Here is a 22557-nt window from a genome sequence, read left to right on the forward strand (position 1 = left end):
AGATAAAAGGTAAAGACCCTGTCACGTGAGAGACACAAAGCCTGCTGGAAATGGGGCTCCTTTGGTCCCTGGACTGCGGAGCCTCCACACTGTCTGAAGACCAGGGGCTATAGGGTCACCAGTAAACCCACGCAGACAAGAAAACTGGTCAGCTCTGTGATATTTGCACATGCCTTTTCTTTGTTCCCCAGACCACCAATGGGTGCTCAGAACAGAGGAAGGTAGAGAGAAGGTCCACCGACAGGTCTCCTCTATCTTTGGGAGAAGGGCCAGCCTGGTATCGCCACAGAATCAGGCCCCAAAGGCTCCACTCAGCTCCTCTGAAGCTCTGGGCCTCTGATGCTGTGTCTGGAGCGATTTCTCCCATTTATTGACAAAGTACAAAGAATATCCACAGGCCTTGTATCCATTGGTCCTCACAAGAAGTTTGCAAGGTAAGCAGATGAGAGTGAGGTTCAGATTGGGTACGTGATCGGGCAGGGCCTCCAGCCAGGAATGGGGACCACGAGCTCAGGGTTGTGTTCCTCCGGCCATTGAAAGGGATGGACAAAGGTTCCTAGGTTGTCCCTTCTTGACCTTACAGTCTAGGGCTGGGAGAGGCCTGGGAGAGGCCTGGGAAGGGAGCCAGGGAATTGCTTTCGGGTCCCTGGCATTCAGCCCACGTGTTCCTTCATGTCACTGTGCCTTCCCCCTGACAGGGGTCCATCTCTTGTCCCCACCCAAGGCTGCAGGCTTCAGAGAGCTGCCCAGCTGCCCAGGGCTGGTCTCCGTGGAAGAGCTCCTGTTCTTCAACGAGACTAACAGCGCTATAGAAACGAACCCATTTCCCCAAAGATTCTTGCTCCAGGCAAGTCATCCCACACACTCCCTGAACTCCCTGTGGTAGGGTCCTTGAAATGTCATTTCACAACTTCCTGGCAGATATCAGGGCAGCAGATAGTAATCCCGTTAGCGCTGGCCTGCCTCCCACACAGGTCTGACAGCTGCTAACTCTGCGGCAGACCCCTCCCCCACACTGCTGCCAAGCCAGCCTGCCTGCTGTAATCTCGGTGCTGAGCTCTGAAACCTGGCCCAGAAGTCTCTCTAGGACATGTAAGGGCCCCTTGTGATAGATAGTGAGCCACCAGCAAGACCGACAGGTCCCCTCAACCCCTACCCCCCAGCCTGGCCTCTCCCCTCCGACAAAGGAGGGCAACCTCCTCACCCACTTCCGTTGACAAACTCATGTTTAGAAGCCCTGGGGCGCAGAAGAGACAAGCTTGTAGGAGCTGGGAGCTCAGCTCCCCCAGGACCTGGAGGAACCTGGGTCTGCCTTGGGGGAGCTTTGTGCTCACCTGCCTGATGGCCTCAGCCATGAAACTCTTCCTCTAAGAAGCTCAGCATGTCTCCCCCTGCTTCATGGTGCTCCCAGATCCCTGGCCTCCTGTGGGGTCACAAAGCTTTAGTCATCAGGAACAAAACCGCACAGAAATGAGGAGTCACGTAGAGGCGAAACAGTACACAGCAGTATGTGCTATTATTAAAGGAGGACCCAAGTGCCTTCCTCTCGGCCATCCGTGCTATTGGCCAGGAGGGTGGGAGAAAGTCGAGAGAAAAATCACAGTGCACTTGGGTGGTGTACTTTACAGTTCACACTGTATTTTCTCAATATAACACATTTTACTATGTCATTTCTCTCAATGCTCAGGATAAAACTACATCTGGTATACGTACAGTAGGTTCAAATCTTGGTTTCTCTTCCTTTCTCCCGTTCAGTTTGTTGTAGGTGCCTGCCTATCCCAGACATTAGTCAGCAAGTCCCTGAAGACAGGAACTGCCTGTTATCTTTATTCCCAAGCCCCCAGCACAATGTATGGCATGTAGTAAGTGCTCAGGAATTATCTAGTGGATAAATCTTCAGGTACCCGGAAAGAGGGAAGCAGAGGAAAGCCATCCTCTGTAAACCTAAATTCTCAGAACTCAGACTGATCATGAGTTCTTCCATCTGCCTTGACCCAAGATATTAAACAGTCATAAGGACAGGTCACTGATTGCTACCTCGTCCATCCTTGATTGCGCTGGGAGTAACCAGCCCTCCCCAAAGCAGTACCAGCTCTGAAGGGCCCGATGCAGAGCTGCTGGGGACTCGGCCTGGGGTCCAACTTCATCCTCCCAGGACCACACTTCTGGGTCTGTGCTTAGAATCAGCAGGCTCCCCACAAACATGGGAATTCTGCCCCAAAGCTTCCATGCTGGTGTGAAGAGGTGAAATTACACGGTGAGGACTTCCCAGAATGTCCAAGTGAATCAGCTGTTCAGGCTGGGACAAATCCAGATCTCGTGACCACAAACGGTGGCACATTGCAAATTGAGATCTAATATGAGCCATCTGGTCGGGAGAAATAGCTGGTTGGAGGGATGGGGGTCTGGAAACCACCCAGAGCCCAAATTTCTCTGGGGGAAATGATGAGTCAGCTCTACGCGGAAACAAAAAACATTAATGAAATACTTTGCAACAGATCCCCCACATTAGTGGGGTTTATACGTGGAATCAGAGCTGGGTAACACCACCTAAAGATCACCTTTGGGATCTCAGTTCGAAGATGGCTAGGGTTAGCATGGACCAGGCCGAGTGTGCACCACGGTGAGTGTGGGCCTGGGTGAGCGTGGACCTGGGTGAGCGTGGACCAGGCTGAGTGTGGGCCTGGGTGAGCGTGGGCCTGGGTGGGTGTGGGCCTGGTGAGTGTGGACCTGGTGAACGTGGACCTCGTGAGCACGGACCTGCGTGCAGTAAACCTCCATTGCTGGGTTAGGGGCAAAACGGGCAGGAGAGAATCATCCAACAGCCAGATACTATGCGAGACAGGGCGTGACAGGAAGTGCTGGCCTACCTGTGGGCAGTGTCGCCTTGGTCCTGGAGACCAACTTGCTTCTGTGTCTTCGCTCAGCCACAAGCACAGCTGCCTGGAAAAGTCAAAAGCAAACCAATCGCCAGGTCTAACTATCTCCCTCCAGCCTCCTCCCGGCAGCAGCTGCCAGGGCTCTTGCCAACACTTTGTTTCACCAACCCCCGGATGCAAAAAGCCCCGCGGCCGCTGGTCCAGAGCAGCAGTGAGGCTCCTGACCCCGGGACAGGGCACGGGGGTTCAACGCCAGGAGCTTCAAAGCGGCCATCTCCCTGGACCCCCCTTGGCTCCTGCCTCTGGATGGAGGAGAGGTGGTGGCATTGGCATCTGGAACTGCACCAGAAAATGACACAGCAATCGAGAGACACTTGCCCTAATTGGGCCCCCACCCCAGGAAGTTAGGAGGCTTCCCGAAGGCCTGTTTGTGCTGGTTGTGGGAGCTCCAAAGCCAGGGTGAGCACCATGCCCACGTCTGTCCGGGCTTGCTCAGAGCTGAGCCTGGGCCTCCCAGCTGAGCAGAGCTGGGAGATGGGCCAGGGCCTTTGAGGGGGACTCTGGGGAGCTCTCCAGGCACCACGCCACTGCTGATTTGCTCTTCCCTGCCCTTCCTAATCAGTTTCCCTGGCCTGAGACCTGTTGTGCCTTCCTGGCTGGAGGAGGGGCAGCTCACGCCTGAAGGCTGCCCCAGCTCGAGGCTCTCCCTGACTGCACAGTAGTGACTCAGCCCCCAAAACCCCAGGCGCCTCGGGGGTCTGGACTTGCCTGAGCAGGGAGTGGGGCCAACCAGCCAGGAAGGCGTCTCCTTGGCCTCCATCCTTGCAGCCCCAGTTCAAGAAGGACCAGGTGTGGTTTCTGGGCAGCTATGAGACCTGAGAAGAAGCTGGAGTCACTTTGGGCTGGTGCTTTGAGAACAGGCGGGTACTGTGTGGTTGGCTGCAACGATAGTAGAGCGTACACACCCATCGCGCAGACACAACCCTGGACATGTGTGGAGGGAGGACGGGAGGGAAGACGGGCCTTCTAGGAGCCTGGGAAGCTTCAGATCAGAAACGGAAGCAGGAAGGTTGTCTCCTTCATGTTGTTGGTGACCCGCAGCCAGAAGAAAGGAGGTCCAGAAACCTAGGTGGACGTGCTTCCCAGACCACACGTATGCATATGACAGTTCCATCGATTTCAGCGTACATGCCTGAGACATCTCTAGAGATACAGAAATTCCACTGGTCAGTGACTGAAGAAGAATGGTCCCCTGAAAAGTGGTGGGAGGTAGTTTCTCCACACGCCTGTCCCATGCTGGTCATCAGCAAATATGCACCCTGTAGGACTATCTGTATGGTCCCGTCTGGGGTACTTGGTCACAAAGGTCAGTGTCTGCCCTCCTGGCCCTGCACCCCCGAAGATACACCATAAAGAGGAGCAAAGTTTAGCAGAAGCTCTACCAACCAGACACACCAGCTTGCAGCTGGTCAAACACAAGGGACACGAGACACCTCGTCTTTGTCCCGAAGACAAAAGCTTCGCATGTTTTACTATTTTTCTCTCCCACTGTGGCTGGAAGGCTGGCTAAGGTGAGAAGGGAATAAAGCCGAGGAGGGAAATTGGGTGCGCATCTAATGACGTGTGGGGAAAGTGATAACGGAGTGAGAGGCTGGGGGAGCAGGGGGACAATGGCTCCCAGGTCTGAGGGGGGAAGGAGACGGGACAGGCACCTACCCCCGCCATGATTTCCCCCGGGACTGGGCTTATCTTCCCTATCTGTCATCCCAGTCAGCCAGTGCACTGAGCTTGGTAGGATTCCCTGTCTCCCTTTACTTACTGCCATGAAGGCTGTGGTTATCAGTGTCCTGGTTCCTGCAGCCCCAGGTGGCCACACTAAGCTCCCAGGCCAGTCCCTTACCCGTGGCCTCTGGAACAGAAAGTCAAGACAGGACAGCGGGAAGACCTTGCTCACCACGTTTCCAGGTGCTGCTGCTCACTCCTGTGCCCTCCTTCCCAACTGGTCATTCTAGGCATCTCTGCCACTAAGCCCACCATATTCTGGGGACCCCAACCTCCTACTAGGGAAGGGCTGAACCTGCTCCCTAAAAGCTCGTCTCTGTGCCTTTGGTCACACCCTCTCTATATCCAAAAGCCTAACCGTTCCGTCTACCATAATCTCACTCTTATCGTCAACATCCAGGTCCCTGTGTAGCTTTGTCAGATGCCCGCCCTCAGTTAACTTGTCCCTTCTCTGCTCAGCAGAACTTTGTGACTTGACTGTGGACACTTTATCACAACTAGCCGTGCGTACACACATTGCCTTTGTCGTGCTGTGTCCCCTCCCCTCCCCACCCCTCACAAAACCCAAGTGAGTACCAGGCAAGGGCTCAGGACATGTTGATTGACATGCTGGACCAAATGACAGAGGACATGGCAGTTGGGATCAGTCACGAGTCCACAGTCACCATTTCTCAGGCCACCTGGAGAGTTGCTACGGCAGAGCCCGCTGCTGAGTAGAGATGTCATCTGATTTATTAATTAATGCAAACACCATTCATCCAAATGCTCCAGGGCATAGTTTCAAAAAAAATCCAGAGCATTTAAAAAATGATAAAAATAGCATTGACCAGTCTAGAAATAGCTGAAGTGTCAGTCCTATTGCTTTGGTCCCAGCATCGATCCCCACTTCCCCACCTTCCCGCCCCCATCAGCCCCCACCAGTTGCTCGCCCCCTTTCCCCACCTTCCCCACAAGTCCTGCCAGTGAGGGCTAATTGGGTTAATGAAGTGACTGCCTAATTGTTCTCTCCCCACAGCCCAACCCAGCACACTGGCTGCTTTCCGACTACCTGCCCCTCATCTGTTCCAGGATCACTAATTTGCAACAACAACGGCCATTGTCGTCCACATCTGGGACTTTGGGGTTTGAAGTGAATGTCCCTAAGGCAGAGAACAGAAGATGCTGCTATTTCGGTTTGCCGGGTCCACAATGGGGCCATTCTCCGGGGTTTATGGGCATGTGGGAAATCTGAGCGCTGATGGGACCCAGGCCAGAGCGCAGTGTGCTGAGGAGGAAGGAGGGGAGCAGGTGGGGGTAAAAATCTGACCTTTTCTTCCCAGCTACTTGGGTTTGCATTTCATTTTAATCAGTTTCAGATGAAACTGACAAGCCAGGAGCCTCTGGAATCTCAGTGTCCTGGCCTTTGGCCCAAGCACTGAGCACCAGGGTTGGGCAGCGTGTGACCTGGCCTGACCCACCTTTCCCCAGAGGAGGCAGCACTATGGGTGGCCTTTCCAATCCCAAAGGCTCAGTCAGAGCCTGTTCTTTCTCAACACCTTTGGAAAAAACAAGGCTTTTTTTCCCCTTGTTTTTTGAGATGTATTCATTCAGCTTCAGTGTGTTTCACCTTAAAGGAATCATGACCTGCCCGCAGTATGGAAATGTCAGCATTCCTGGAGTGGGGAGTAACTGGGACAGAGAGAGACAGCACTGAGAGGCACCTGCGGGTGGCTTTCGTAGGTGCGGGTGGCACGAGGATGCAGACACCAGCTTTGATCTCCCAGCCTCCTCAGCGTGGCGCTGGGAAGGGGCTTTGTTTCTTAGGGTGACTTTCAACACCCTTTCCCGCCCACCCCCAGCCTCAAGGGATTCCTTTTCCTTAGGGTCCCTACGCAACTCCAGGACTTCTGATCACAGAATCTGCGAGAGCTGAGTGTCAGCTCTGGGGTGCCCCCACAGACACACCATGGGGTGCTGTTTGTGGCATCCTGTCACCCCCTGCGCCCCACCCCCGAACCCCTGGGAAGGCGGAAGTGTTCGGACTTGCTTGAATCCCAGAGTACTGCGCCCTGTTGGGTTAGGTGCTCCATAAATGCCTACTTCTGCCTCCAGTTCAGTATTTGTGAACTTGCCTTACCCCTGCACCCTCCTCTGCTCTCAGTAGCATGGGAGCCTCTAGGGCACCCCTTTGTTTTCACTACAGCACACCTGGACACGTGACTGGGTGCTTGCTATGTAAGCAATGAATTAAACGGGTTGGGGAGTTTCTGGCAATCAAATAAGAGCCAAGGCTCTGTCCGAAAAGAAAGAGGCTGAGCAAAAGGTGACCAAACCCAGCAGCTGCATATGTGCTCCATGGGGGACCATTTGTTTCAGGAGAGGCTGACACCCGCCTTCGCCTGCAGGGACAGGTCTCTGGGTGACAGTCTGCACACCACTGCCCTCCGCTGGACACTGGGCCAAAGCTGCCTGGAGTCCAGCTCCGTGTCAGAATGCCTTCAGGTTTCCTTTCCTCTCCACGCTGGACACACGACTGGGCAAACCGGTTTCTGGGCTGGCTGCTCTTACCAGGTCTGTTTCACCCTGACTGCTCTGCATTGGCTCCATGAAACCCAGGAAGGGAAAGAAGGAACAGGGTGTCTCTGACTCCCAGCACATGCTGGGTCCCCTCAATACTTAACGCACGCAAACATTCCTGGCATGCCAGCAGCACTGTGGACTGTTCTTACGATCATGAATATAAGCATCCATGGAAGAATCTATACTTGTTCTGAGCCTAGAACAGCTATGGCATGGACTGTTTTTAGCAGGCAACGGAGGACAACAAAGAACTTCCAGCAGAGGAATTCAAAAACAGTAAGTCAATTCTCTCCGTCTTAACAACAACAAAACCTTCCTCCTTTGGGAAAAGATACGGAGAAGGAAAGGAAACACAAGCATCGCCCAGCCTTGCGGATGAGACCACGCTCTCCCTCACTGTGTCACATTTTCTGTCTCTAATTATAGGCATTTGTGACTTTGCCTACTATCTCTGCCCTGACCTCGTTCGCTTGTAAGCACTTCACCCAGCACAATGAGTGGCCCACAAAAGGTCTGCAATACAGTTATTGAATTCCTGGCAATCAAATAGAGCATATCAGTGGCTAATCCTTTGCCAGCAGCAATAGTAAAATAAGTTTAAAAAATGGAGGCACCACACTTACTGCTTATAAATTGCTTCCATTTGCTGAGAAATTGTTTTCAACTCCCAAAATTGAACCCTGACGTTAGCCCAGGGCCGGGCAGGTATTTGGATTTTGAATGTGAAGCTCTGGGAGAAATTCTGGACTAAGCAGAAACCCAGGAATCACACAGTGTGGAGGTGGAGGTGGAGAACCCAGGAAGGACTACAGAGCATGGAATTAGAGTCTGGGCCCTCAGGACCCAATCCGGAAGGACCAGGGGCTGCAGAAGAGGTCAGGACAGAGCCAGAGCAGGAAATGCCAGAACGGTAAAGGAGGAGAAGAGAATGGGATCACAAGAGTCAAGGGCCTGGAAAGTTCTAAGGACAAAGGGTTGGCCAGTGCCCTCAAGTGCAGCTGAATAACCTAGTCAAGAAAGGCTTGCGAGCTGACTGCTGGATTGAGCAATATGAAGGTCACCGGTGTCAAGTTGGCGACCTCAGTGGAAGCAGCTGCCGTGGGAGGCTGGGGGCGGACAGGGTGGAAAACACTGTGGTGGGAAGGGACTGGATGGCAAGGACTTGAAAACAAGTACAGAGGCACCAGGTGTAGGGAAAGAAACAACGGCCTTTGGTTTTGACTTTACACCCAAGCTCTGTCCACTAATCCTGCTTCCCTACGGCCATTAGTTACATTTTCTAAAAACCAAAATGAATCCTATGCTTCCTGTTGTGACTAACGCGCTGGCTTGCCGCTTGATGGGCAATGGAGAGCCAATCGGTTTAGTATAATTCATTTCTCAGGCTTGGTTTCTTCATCACCTGTAAAGGAAAGGGGCACAGGTCCATACTCCCTTATTCGAAATCCCTGGGGCCGAAGCTTGTTGGAATTCCAGAAAGGTAACGTGGTGCACATATTACAGAGATCACGCTCCATCCTGTAACCAAACACAGCGAATCGGGCAAATCAAGACTAGAAGCAGCCTCACCAGAGGTCAGGTCAAGTTCCCACCAAAGAAGCCACCACAATACTTGGGTTTTTCAGAGCTTTTCGGGTTTTTGGAATTGCCTTCCCCTTTCTCCCCCAAAACCTGTTCTTCTTCCTTTTCCACTGTATCAGCCAATGACTGCCACCTCCACTGGCCTGAGAGTCCTTCTCCACTCTCCTCCTGCATTCCCAACATCCAATCATTCACCACGTAAATCTCAAACCGGTACCCTCCTCTCCATTTCTAAGCTAGAGCCTGATTTCAGATCCATGGTCTCTTATGCCAGTTTCACTGCAAGACCTTCTTTAGAGGTCTCCCTGCTGCCAGGCTGGGTTTGCAGCTGGAGCCTTATAACATGCTAATCTGCTCAAAGTCCTTCAAGTCACAGGAAAAACTAATCTATAGTAGCAGAAAGCAGATTAGTGATGGTCTGGAGCCAGGGGTGGGAGCGGGGAGATCGAATATAACGAAATATCAGGGAATGTTTTGGAAATGAAGAAATATTCTGTATTTTGATTGTGGTACTGGGCGTATGGGTATATACCCAACGGCTACATTTGTCAAATGTATCAAACTGTGCATTTAAAACCAAAACATTATTGTATGTAAAATGTGCTTCAATAAGCTTAAAGTCAACATACTCAAAATACCCCAATCAACAAAGTTATTGGTGAAAATAAAAAAGGTGCCTTTTATTTTACAGTAAAAACAAAAACCATACAGAATTTTTGGCCAATCCAACACGTGCACAGGAAAGCAGACACTTGGCTAAACGGCAGGATCGCAGAGCCCCGAGTGCAAGGAGGAGACGCGTGAATACAGACAGTCTCCCAGACTGCCCAGGCGGGCATGGTCTGAACGCCACATTCGCCAGCGTTTCTCCGAAGTCGACTGGAATGTGCCAAGCTTTACTGAGAGTTTGATTTAGCAAATTAGCACTGGGAAGAAAAGACAAAATACTGTCGTAATTTTTGCTTCCAATAAGGGCTCAAGTGGCAGTGTCTTAGTGAAAAGAGTATTAGATAAAAGGATAAGAGATTTGGACTCTAGACCTATTAAGCTACACAACCGGGTAAACGATTTCATTTCAATGGGCTCAGTTTCTTCATCTATAAAATGGAAATAATAATAGTACCTATCTACTTCACAGAGCTTTTATGAGTATTAACTGAGTTAACATGTGTGAAGACTTTAAAATAGAGTCCGGAACATAGTAACATTCCATAAATAGTAACTATTATCTGTAAGAAGAGGCACTTGACCAGCATAATCCCTACCGTTCTTAACAGCTCAATCTGGCTTTACCAGTGAAGAAATCCTGCTTACACGGCGGCGAGACAGACGCTCCTCCACTCCTCCAGGGGGCGCTGTGGAGACCGCCAACTGTCTCCCCGCTCTGCCCCTCTCTGGGCCAGCTCCCAGAGCCACCCGCTCGGGGCTCCGCCCCCTTTCTGAAAACATCTCTACTTCTCATTGGTCAGGGACCGTCCCTGTTGTCCAATGAAACGAGGCGTTGGTGCGAGGAGGCGCTACGGTCCTTGGTCGCCTGAGCCCCGGTATCGGTGGTGGCGGCGGAGAGTGGGTAGGTGAGCCGAGTCACGCCACCTACGGCCCCGGCCTTGCCTCCGTCTCTCGCTCCGCCACTGGCCCACGATGCCGCAGTACCAGACCTGGGAGGAGTTCAGTCGTGCGGCCGAGAAACTCTACCTTTCCGACCCCATGAAGGTAAGTCGCTGGCGGGGCCGACGCCTCCGTCCCCAGCCCCGGGTCAGGATGTCTTCACTGCCGTCCGCTCGGCCCCGGAGCTGCTTCGGTCCCCTGGGCGGTACTGGGGTTGAGCAGAGACAGACCCCTCCGAGTCCGGTCGTTCCTTCTGTCTCCTCTCTAATTCACGGCCCGACGCAGCCCCGAAATGGGCAAACGCAGGATCGTTTCGGGGCCCCACGCAGCTCTGCCGTCGGCCTTTCCTGCGCCCGTCCCTGAGTTTCCTGGAGGCTTCAGCGGGTTTACGTGTCCACGGGCAGGGCTCCTCCCCGAGCCGCGGCTCTGCCTTCCTGTCCTTGTTCATCGCTGCCCTTCTCCTGGACCGCCGGGGCGTTAGGGCGCCTCGTGGGAAATAAAACGGTAGTTTTTTTCTGCCGCCGCGGAGACAGTCTTGAAAAACCCTAATTTGGAGGCATCCGGACTCCTTGTATGGCGGTGCCTCATCTTTTAGAGGCGAGTGCCCCTTTGAGGACGTCAGAACGCTGGCACCCTTCCCCAGCAGAAGGAACAGTTTTAGGGGACTTGTGACTCAGTCCATTGGAGGGCCCCGCGGAGGTTATTCTATAAGCGGACGCCAGAGGTTAGCTTGTTATTAAAAAGCTAAGGATGTATTTTATTGTCACGTCTAAAAGTGTTTGAAATACCACCTCGTTAACCAAAAATCCTGTTAGCTTTTTAAGTCTTGACGGGTAACAAGAAGCTGTAGAACATTGTTCCGTTCTTTACAATAACATGATAATAAATGATTAAGTGAATTGGATATTTTTCTAATGGAGTACTTTGGTCATGACGCGATCTCTGGCCGCCCTGTTCGGATGCCCGCTTGTTTGCGGGGCCGTTTGTTGAACACTGCGGGATTTCCGTCTGCTGAGGCCGTTTTAAAAGAAAGTAGAGAATGTACAAGTTCACATCAAGGGTAACCAGAGTGTTTAAATGTGGCGGCGGTGCTGGGGAAGATGAACATAAAACGGAAATCACCGAGTGCTCCTGTGACTGAAGCAGGAGGGAAAACTTCCAGCTCTTTGCCCCCCAAAATACCAGCGGCCCCAAAAGGGCGTTTCCATGGTAGCCTGCTGGGTTTGATACGCGTCTTCTTACAGGGAGGAGAGGGGGTGAGTGGGGAGAGGGGGCTCGACGCACTTTTTTATTGAGTGTCTTCGGTGTGACAGGCACTTTACATCTATTTATATGTAGAATTGATGTGAACAATTGAGACTGCCCCTTGAGATAGCTGAATAAACAATCGGAGATACTTTAAATGACGAGCATCGTCTAAGAGACTAAGTTAAAATTTGAAATCAGGACTCTAAACCCCGAGTCCATACTGCTGCTGCCTGCCGGAACTAAAGAAGTAAATACATGTGGCCAGAGCTCTCTGAATCTGCTTTACAAAGCCCTCGTCCTCTCTCCCGACCATGTCGCCCCTGCCCGGCTCTCTGACGTTGCTGTAATTGAAGGTGGCGTTACCGCTGGGTCATCTAATAACCTCGGAGCCGGTCTGTCGGCCTTTGTGCCCCTCCCCGGCTCTCACACCACAACGGGCTACATCACACACATCGAATTCTCTGTTTTCTGCGGAAGAAGCGCGGCGGCGTTGCTGGCTGGATCGAGGACAGACTGCTGGCCTGCCTCGCTGGCTGCGTCTGCCACCGTTGCCACCGGCCTCCGCTCTGGCCTCCTGCAGCCACAGAAGTCCCTGCTTCCGCCTTTATCCTACCTCCTTCCTGAAAAGAAAAAGTGATTTGCAAAGCCACCTCCACGAAACCCTTCTACACGTCCTCTTGCCCCAATCTACATTGCTTGTTTTCTCTCAACATTTCGCCTGTATATGCCTTTACAGGACTTAATCCATGCTCTTTTGTGTTTCGGTCATTTTTGGTTGGTGGAATTCAAGGTTCCTGAGATCAGAGCAAGAATCTAGAATTCTTTTCCTCTCTGCAAGGCACCTGACATGGTAACTTAGGTGCCAAGTTATAAAAATGGTTCTCTTATAATAATACTATTGACCTTTAACTCTCATTTCTCCTAATGAAGGCAAGAAGTATTCTTTTAACTAAGAGTTAAAACTTTACATAGTTGCCATGCTTAGTACATTTTAAAGTTTCAGTTTCTCTTTGTTTCTGGAGAACTGAAAATTTCTAACAAAGTATTGTGTAGCATAGCACTCAGTATAGGAGCTGTTCTAGATTTGGGGAAATTGTTGAGGGAGACTTCTTTCCAGGGCAGATTTCTGCTTTTATGTAATAATGCATCATGTACCATCACGATCAAGACGTGATTTTGCTGAACACTTGAGCCTCGGTCCACCTCCTGAGAGCCGAGGGAAAGGGTGGGTGTGAGCTGGGATTTCCTGGGAGGTGGATCTGGACCAAGAGCCATCCCTGCTCCCTTCCCTTCGTTTCCCATCATCCCTCTTCGGAGGAAAGAGCTGGTGTTGTAGGAGGGGAAAAACTTTCCGCTCGATTCCCGTAGGTTAATTGCTGGGGCCCTGCAAATAACCTGACAAAAGACAGACCTAACATGGGGAAACTATTACTATGAACTGGAGTTAATAAAGAAATACAAGGAGGCAGTTAAAATTTGGAGCCATCTTAACAAAGGGTGACAAAGTGTGGAACAGAGGCTGGGAAAAGAAGAGGGAGTTTGGGCTTCTGGGAGGCAGTGTAGCTTGTGGGAAGGTGACCAGGAAACTTATGGTAAATAATCATTCGGTAAATAATCGTCATTTAGTACAGTTCCTTAAGCAGATCCGTACCCTTCTTGGTAAGGGAGAGGGGAACATTTAGTAACCTCTACAGGTTAATTTATGTCCTGCTGTGAGCCAGCAAGGGCAGAGTCCTGATTGCCTTCAGCTCAAAACAGTCCTTATGCCAAAGTGGCTTATTTGGAGGTGGCATGCTTTACTGGCTAGAAATGCATACCACTGCAAGTCTTTAAAAAAATAAATTGTAGCAACAGGAATGGACTAAAATGCTGTATTCTACATCATTTCAATAGTGATAAGTTTAAAGAAAACTGGATATTTTGGCTATTCTAAAAGGATTGTTTTAGCTAACATGAAGACTAAATTATTTATGAGAAATATCTTCTGACTTCACTGTTTCTAAATATATATTTTTGTTTCAGGTACGTGTGGTTCTCAAATATAGACATTCTGATGGGAATTTGTGTATTAAAGTAACAGATGATTTAGTGGTAAGTATACATTTTTATTCATTGCATACTTTCAAATTTGTTTGAGTTAATCATTGGTTTGAAGTGATTTACATAGAATTTATGCAGATTACCTGCTCCGACTCTTATTTTGCATTTCATTCCAAAGTCAAGAACCACATTCTAGAAGCTACCTGTGTAGGCTCTTGGGGAAATCATTGAACTTGCTTCATTAAGACAGTACATTAGCTGTAGTTTTAATAAGTGTTCTCTTCAGACCTTAAGAAGAAAGTGGAGGCCAAAGCTGAATAAAAGGGGCCGCAGGCTTCCTTACAGGCGGGTGAGAAGGAAGTGGTGGTGTTCGAACCCAGGGTTGTGGCGGGATAGTTCCATCTCTCCCCCTCCCTGCCTGCTCGCTCTTGTCACTCCCTGGCGTGCCCTTTGCCGCTGAGCCGCCGGCCAGCACCTTCCACACGCAGTGTCCCCAGTGGTCTCGTCGGTTCTTGCCTTTCTTGACTTCTTGCTGCTTTTGACACACAAAACCACGCTCTCGTGGAAAACAGTATTTTGGAATCTGTGGCTCCGTTTCATCTTCTTTTCTTTTTCTGTTTCCCTTTTGTTCTTTGCTGATTGCTTCACTGATGTGCCGCAGAAAGAGCGGTTTCTCTGGGATTCTGTCCTTGGCTGTCTTTGTCACTCCGCTTCTGCGGAGTCGTCTGTGGGGTCGTTACGTTCAATACTGCCTGTATCTTTGTTTCCAAACTCGTACATTTAGCTCATGTTTTTTTCTGACTTCCTGACTGGCTCTAACTGAGCATCCTAACCTCACTACTCCCCAAAATTAACCTGTCTAGAACGGAACTTGTCACCTCTTCTCAAACCGGCTGCTTTTCCTGCTTCCTAGTTCTAGTTGCTCATGTTTGTGGATCGTGTGGTCCCTTCCGCTCCCTCGTTCTCATGTCCATTCTTCCTTCATGTGAAAAACTTGTATTTGATCCTCTGATACGTGCTGTGCCCCTTCTTAGGCGTTTGGGGATTGTTGACTCAAGCCCCCTCATTCATTTCCTGTTACCCAAGTTTAGGGTGTCATCGTCACTTGCCTGGACTGTTAGAATAGCCAGCCTCCTGACTGTGTCCCTGCTTCCAGTTCACCCTTCAGCCAGCCTAGGCTGCTGCTGGACTGACTTCTAAAACTGCAAGTCTGACTGTACGACGCCCCTTAAAAACCGTCAGGGGCTCCTCACCACTCAGTGTGAGCTCCACCCTCACCTCCGCTGTAACCTCTGCCTTTTCTGTGTTACTTAAAAGCTCAAGATTGAGTTCTTCTCATCAGACCACAGCAGGATTCAGCATATTGCTTAACTGGTTATTTTTGATAAGCTTCTGATAAGAGTTCATTAAGTGTTTTTTAATCCACAGCAGTGACAAATTTAAGAACTGTAATTGCTGGAGGCTTGGAAATTTAAATGTAATTTTCTTAGTATGACCTTCAGCGACAACAGAGCAAACTAGTGGTAGCAAAGACTTCAATTTTTACTCACACAGTTGGCATTGTTAATATACTTCTACATGGTTAATGTGTGCTTTTACATCTTCTGACAGTGTTTGGTGTATAGAACAGACCAAGCTCAAGATGTAAAGAAGATTGAGAAATTCCACAGTCAACTGATGCGACTCATGGTAGCCAAGGAATCCCGCAGTGTTGCCATGGAAACGGACTGAATGGTTTGAAAAGAAGACTCTTCGCCATGCTCCTAGGAAGTAAATATCTTTTGAATTTGAGAAAGTGTTGGGACAGAAAATATTTTATGTAACTTAGTGGACTATTCAGGAGCTGAGAGATCATTTTTTGTACTTTGTTCTTTTTTTTTCTTTACGCAAAAAAATTTTTTTTTATTCCATTAGAAAACCCTTATTAAAAGAAATTTTTTTTGTCCCAATTTCTTTTCCCTTTATTACCCTCCACCCAGTGACCTTCCCCCCAGTTGTCCCCCCACTTTAGTCCATGCCCATTGGTTGTGCATATAGTTCTTCTCAACATCTTCCTATGTACCCCACTCCCTCCTACTATGCTTCTTAATTCCTGTACCATCTCCCTCCCTTTCCCCCCCTCCCCCTCCTGCTGACCTCCCCCCATAATGTTCCCCATACCTATAATTCTTTTCCCATTCTCGTTGCCTACTTAGTCTGCCTTTGTTTCAATTCCCTAGCTTCTGTTGTTGGTTGTTGTGATACAGTTTTCATTTTAATGTTCATAGTTTTGATCCTCTTTATCCTAAAAAAGTCCCTTTAACATTTCATATGACAGTGGTTTGGATCTGATGAACTCCTTCCGTTTTACTTTGTCCTGGAAGCACTTTCTCTGCCCTTCTATTCTGAATGACAGCTTCACTGGATAGAGTAATCGTGGTTGTAGGTTTTTGCTTTTCATTACTTTGAATATTTCTTGCCAGTCCCTTCTTGCCTGCAGAGTTTCTTTTGAGAAATCAGCTGATAGTCTTATTGGGACCCTTTTGTACGTAATTCTCTTCTTCTATCTTGCTGCTTTTAAGATTCTCTCTCTGTCCTTAATTTTTGACATTTTGATTATAATGTGTCTTGGTATAGTTCTCCCTGGGTCCATTTTTTTTGGAACTCTCTGTGCTTCCTGGACCTGTAAGTCTATTTCCTTCCCCAAGTTAGGGAAGTTCTGCTTCATTATTTTTTCACGTAATATTTCTTTTTCTTGTTCTACTTCTTCACCTTCCGGCAACCCTATGATTCGGATGTTGGCCCGCTTACAGCTGTCCCATAGGTTTCTGAGCCTCTCCTCGTTTTCCTCACTTCTCGTTTCCTCTTTCTGCACTGGTTGACTGTTTGTTCCTTCCCTATGTTCCGTTGTGTTGATTTGACCCCTGGTTTTCCTTTCCTCACCACTAGTTTCATACGTGTTTTTGTTCATTTCAGCAGGACTAGCCTTCATTCTTAAACTAGTCTTGTTTAAGACCTGCTGTTAGGTCTGTAAACATTTTTTGTAACCAAAGCTCTGAACTGAGCCTCAGAATGATTTTCTATCTGCTGATCTGTTAAATCAGGTATTTGCTGGCTGGTCAGCTGCATCACCGGGATCTCTATCATGATCTGTGTCATCCTGACAGTTTTGTGTTTACCTTTGCTTCCTGGGCAGGGCTGTCACTCCTCCTACGCTACAGGGGGTGGAGCCCTGTGCACACGTCACAATCGGGTGACCCTTCTCACCACGCTATGGCGTTTTCTGCGGGGTTGGGGGTCCAAGATGGGTTCCTGCCGTTTACTCTCCGCTGAGAGACCCGGAGCCACCTCCTCTGTCCCCGCCCCCTCCGGGCCTCACAGTCCAAGGCAATAGAGGTCTGCCTTCCCCGGCGTTGGAATCGCATGCTGATGGGCCTGGTCTGAAGCCGAGGGTGCTCCCCAGGCACTTCTCGCCTCCCCCTAAATACCGGTGTCTGTGCTTACCGCTGTCCTGCCGCCATGGCCGCTGCTGCCGCCAGCACAGCTTGACCTCTCCGCCCCGGCTCTGCCCCTCCTACCTGTCCGGATGAGTATTTCTTCTTTATACCTTTGTTGGACTTCCATGCAGCTCAATTTCCTGGAACTTCTGGTTGTCCCTAGTTTTGAGGTAGTTGTATTTCTTCTTAGTTGAGGAAGGAGACACAGCGTGTCTGTCTAGGCCTCCGCCTTGGCCGGAAGTGTACTTTGTTCTTTAACGTTTACGTTAGAGAGCCAGGAATGGAAATGCTTTCCATTAGGAAGCCTTTATTTTTGGAAATGGAACAAGAACAGCAGCTCTCATAGAAACTTTCTGCAGATTATTTGATGCTGGACAAACTATTATTTCTTTTAATAAGTTTGTACCAATAATTTGAAAATGAGATATCAAGAAAAGCCTATTCTTCCTGAAGTTTAGTTTCTTCATCTTTAAAAGAAGTTAAATATAACCATTTTGCTGGATGGATAGATTCCTTTTGGGGCACAGAATTTGTGCAGTTGATGACCAACAGATATAAAATATAACTAGAATTAACTATGCACAGTAGTGTAGTCTCAACTGTATCTAAAAGTAATTATGAGAACAAATATGCTTTATCTTGAACTTTCCACATTTAAACTATATTTTTGAATATAAGGAGTTCATAGTATTATTAGCTTGTTGAGCAGACTTTGAATCTAGTGTTCAGTGCTCAGAACACATGAACACAATGATCCCGGATGGACTGGAGGCACCATATTACAGAATGTTTGTCACATATTTCCCCCATATAGTTATCAGAAGGGCTAAAGATCATGTGAACTGTTAAATCTTTGCATACCTGCCCCTTTCTCTCTCTACTTAACCAAGGTGTTAAGCGTGACTTCACAACTGTTATGTTTTCCATTAAACCAGAAGTATATGATTTGATATTTATCTTATATTTGTAACCTGAATTTTGCCACCTAAATGTAATGTTCACATGTTGATTCCTACATTAAAATATATTTTGTTAGGACCCTGGCTGGTGTGGCTCAGTGGATTGAGTGTCGGCCTGCGAACCAAGTGTCGCTGGTTCGATTCCCAGTCAGGGCACATTACTAGGTTGCACATCAGGTCCCCAGTTGGGGGTGCAAGTGAGAGGCAACCACACAGTGATAAAAATATGTATGTGTATGTGTGTGTGTGTGTGTGTATATATATATATTTTTTTTTTGTTAGGAATTTGTCGTGTTGAGTAATGTTTTAATGTGGAAAGTTCCATTAGCCACATGAATTTTGACATGTTTCAGAGAAGACAGTAAATAAAATACTACGTGAATATATATTGTTTCTTATGAAGTTTTTAACTTCACAAGAATTGCTGATATCTTCACTGGGATATACTGTACTCATAAGAGCGTAAAGTAAGCCTAATGATACGTAAGTAGATTCTGTTTGTTTTGTTTCTTGGTACTTTTCATGACATTTCTCTGAGCTCTATGTCGATGGCAGGCTTCTTTCTTAGTTAAGGAAGGTAGTCAAGCAGTATAGGTTTTTTTTGAGCTTGTGGGTCATCCCCAGTTAGTGGGATCATGAGTTTTTTGAGCCTTTTTTCTTCCACTTTTACATCTGCTTTTTAACACTACTTTATAAAGGTAACCAGGGACAAAGGGACTAGTATTTGGGTTCTTTTGAGTCCTTTGTAGCCGAGAGCAGAGAGGTTCTGAGGCAGACTGCCTCTGTGGTCTTATACAAGATACTTCTGTAAGCCTCCGTTTTCACCTGGAAGTTGGGTTCATAGTAGTACTCACAGGGCTTGCTAAGGGTTAAGGGGCATAACCCATGTTAAGCCTTTAGCACACACAGTGCCTAGAACATAGTAAGCTCAACAAATGGTAGCTATTATTATTACTGTAATTGTTATGATTGTTGTTTTCTAGGGGAAAGGGTATAAATAGCCAGGTCTTAAGTTTTCTCATAATTTTAATTGAACAATTATTTATTGGTAATGTCTGCCTTTTCTGCCAAGCTATGTCTATTATTAAATGCCATTTTTTGCAGCTGGGAAATAAAATGAGATTGCCCTCAGAGTTCTTATGTGTGTGTATTGGGGGGGGGGGGCCTTACTGAAATCCTTAAATCTAAAACTTCTATTTGTGTCTGTAAAAAATACAATTGTTGAAAGAACTAGTTGGTGGTAAGTGGTAAAAGTATTGAATCTCTTCAAGACCATATAAATAATAAAACACCAAATCATAATATATTCTAAAAATCACGGTGCTGTATACTTCGAATCTTTAAATTAGGAAGTATTTCTGGACTCTTAATCATGCTTTTCTGAATTAAATTTTAGCAAACTTTTGTGATATACTTGATCAAATGCTGCTGACTTTATAAAGTAATCCACATGAAGTCACTAGTAATTGAGATTCTAGCTACAGTTAGCAGCTCAATTTCATTTTGTTACTCTCTTCTAAGATCTACTCTCCTTGGATCACAGAGGCCAACAAACATTGCTGTTAGGCTACACACATTCTCTGCTGGAAGATTGGCTTTCCCCTTTCAGGGTACCTAGCCTGTGAACTTTTTGTCTTAAAAATGTAAAATTTCTTAGTCATAGACTAACGACTTGTACCATAACATAAAGAAAACTCGCGCAAACAACCCCCTCCCAAAAAACACCCACAAAGATTTGAACAGATGCTTCACTGGTACATACAGATAGCAAATAAGCACATAAAAAGATGTGTAACATCATCAGTCATTAAAAGAATGCAAATTAAAGTCACAAGATACCACTACACACATAGAATAGCTAAAACTAAAAAGACTGAGTATCCCAAGTGCTGACAAGGACATGGAGCAGCCAGCACTCTCACACTGCTGGTAGAAATTAAATTAACCACTTCAGAAAACTTGACAATGTTTTTTAAAGTTTGGCGTATATCTACCATCCATACAAAGACCTGTACATGCTGTTCATAATAGCTTTTCTCATGAATAGTCAAAAAACCAGAAACAACCCAGAAGTCCGTTAAAGGTTTTTGGATAAAAGGTTTGTGGATGTCCATACATAGCAATACTACTCATCAATGAAAGGAACTATTGATAACACATGACAAGATAGGTGAATCTTAATTAGGCTGAGTGAAAGAAGCCAGACATAAAAATGCATACTAATGACTTCATTTACATAAAATAGAAAATGCAAAGTTGCCGAGGTGACTGCAGACATTTTCTTGGGGAAGGAGAGATGGCGGCGGAAAGGATTACAGTGGAATCTGGGGAATCATTGGGGCGGGTGGCGATGGGTACATTCACTGGTGATGGTTTCATGTGTGTATACATACATGCCAAAACTTAGGAAACTGTATGTTCTAAATATGTGGTTTATTGCATGCCAACCAGACCTCAGTAAGGTGTTCCAAAAAGGAAAAAAGAACCTGCTGTGAAAATGGCAGTTAGCTGACAGCTCCCAGTCGCCACACCTGTGAACTGTGCTGCACTCCGGGCTGTCCCCAGCCAGGAAGGGGCACTAGCCAAGGCCAGTTGCCCCATGTGGTCTGGCTGAGATCCAGAGCTGCACTGCAGTGGGGGGCTTCCTACCCAATCCCCCTTCCTTCACGGGCATTTGTCCCTCCAGGAAATCCCTACACTTACTCCGTCTTGGTGCACACTTTCTGGAGGACTTGAGTGGAGGCAGTATCTGTCATTCAGCCTGCAACAAATACCTTTTGTCATACAGACCTTTCAGATTCTGAGACTAGGCTCTTGTTCTTTTAGTCCGTTCCTCTGTGGTTGTGGTCCAACATCCGTCTTCTTAACATTCGTGCCCATGCAACCCAGACATGCAGGGAAGTCAGCCTGTGAGGTCACCCTTGACCATTCGGGGACCGGAGCTAGTACTCCCACTTTTTGTCCCGTGGGTGGACAATTCTCATTTCGTAAAGCTCAGAAGGTTCCATAGAATCAAGCACCAGTTGCCCAGTAGCCAGTCTGAAAACATCCTTGTATTATTTTTCCTCCTTTAACTTTCCACCTCTCCAGCCCTTACTCCTGTTCCCAGGATGACTTCCCAAAGGTACTTATATGGAACCCTGATCAAAAGAACAAAAAAAGGAGTTCTTGGAAATTAACATGGTAACTGAAGTGAAACGTGTGGGGGAAAATTAGAGATCTCTCAGAAAATAGATCCAAAAAGTAGAAAAAAAACAGGAAGGATAAAAACAGTTCAAGATTTGGAAAAGAGGAATTCCAGAAAAAAAAAAAATGGAGTGGAAGGAATCAGTTATATTATTTAAGAAAGTTTTGCAAAATTAAAGGGCATGAATTTCTGGACTGGAAGGGCCCTCCTAGTACCTTGCTCAAAGGGTGAAAGTGGACCAAATGTCAAGACCAGTGATCTCCGAACCTCAGAATGGGGATAAGAAATTTTCTATAAGTTTCCAAAAGTGGAGGGGGAATGGGGAAGGGGGGAAAGTTTCCTTAAAAGGCTCAAACATCAGAATGGCTTGGACTTCTCAGTGACAATACTGGAAAAATAGAAGATCATGGAGCAATGCTTTCAAAATCCCACCCTGGAATTTTCTATTTGTATTCAGCCAAAACTATCCATTCATGGGGAGACATTGAATAAAAATATTTCCAGATACATTGAAATTACGTTGTACTAAGGTAACAATCTCAGTACTTTGGGGGGAGGAAAAAACATTTTTTTACTCAAATGACAGGCAGCTGTGGCTCCACAGCTCTGCTCCTGCTCCAATGTCTCCCATTCCAGGTCCCAGGATGAAGGAGCAGAACCTCCCAACCACTATTAAAGCTTCTCATATGCTGTTGATCAAAGCAAGTGACATGTCCAAGCCCGATGTCAGTGACATGGGGATTATATGCATCCTCAGGGAGGCACTGGAAGTCACGTAGCTAAAGGCAGGAATACATGAGCATGAAATCCCTGGGAACAGTTATCCACTCAATGCCTTGAGATTTTACCTCCCACATTCCCTTTTCTGAGAAGCCACTTAAGCCCTGACCTGTGTGGCTCAGTTGGTTGGGCATTATTCCACAAAGAAAAGGTTACCGGTTTGATTCCTGGTCAGGGCACATACCTGGGTGCCAGGGTCAGTCCCCAGTTGGGCGTGTATGAGAGGCAATCAATCGATGTTTCGCTCCCTCCTTTTCTCCCTCTCTTCTCTCTCTAAAAATAAAATCTTTTTTTTTAAAAAAGCCACTGAAGGATGTGTTCCTCTAAAATGAAGGAGTGAACCAATGAAGAGGAAGACTGGGGATAAAGGAAGCACACACTTAACACAGGAGCAGGTGGGGAGGACTCCCCAGGACGGTGGTGAAGGGGGAACTCAGGTGACAGCTGTGCACCAAGGA

General features: G+C 47.7%; 1 protein-coding gene across 1 annotated transcript; it reads left to right on the top strand.

Moving 5' to 3' along the window:
* The first annotated feature begins 10306 nt into the window (after nucleotides 1-10306).
* On the top strand, nucleotides 10307-15646 carry SRP9 (signal recognition particle 9). Its single transcript, XM_090263271.1, has 3 exons — nucleotides 10307-10514; nucleotides 13680-13748; nucleotides 15309-15646. Exons 1-3 carry the CDS (start codon nucleotides 10443-10445, stop codon nucleotides 15426-15428), a joined length of 261 nt encoding a protein of 86 aa, XP_090119397.1. The 5' UTR covers nucleotides 10307-10442; the 3' UTR covers nucleotides 15429-15646.
* The last annotated feature ends 6911 nt before the right edge of the window (nucleotides 15647-22557 follow it).

This window comes from Furipterus horrens, unplaced genomic scaffold, assembly GCF_987537825.1.
Source record: "Furipterus horrens unplaced genomic scaffold, mFurHor1.1.pri manual_scaffold_15, whole genome shotgun sequence".
NCBI classification, from domain to species: domain Eukaryota; kingdom Metazoa; phylum Chordata; class Mammalia; order Chiroptera; family Furipteridae; genus Furipterus; species Furipterus horrens.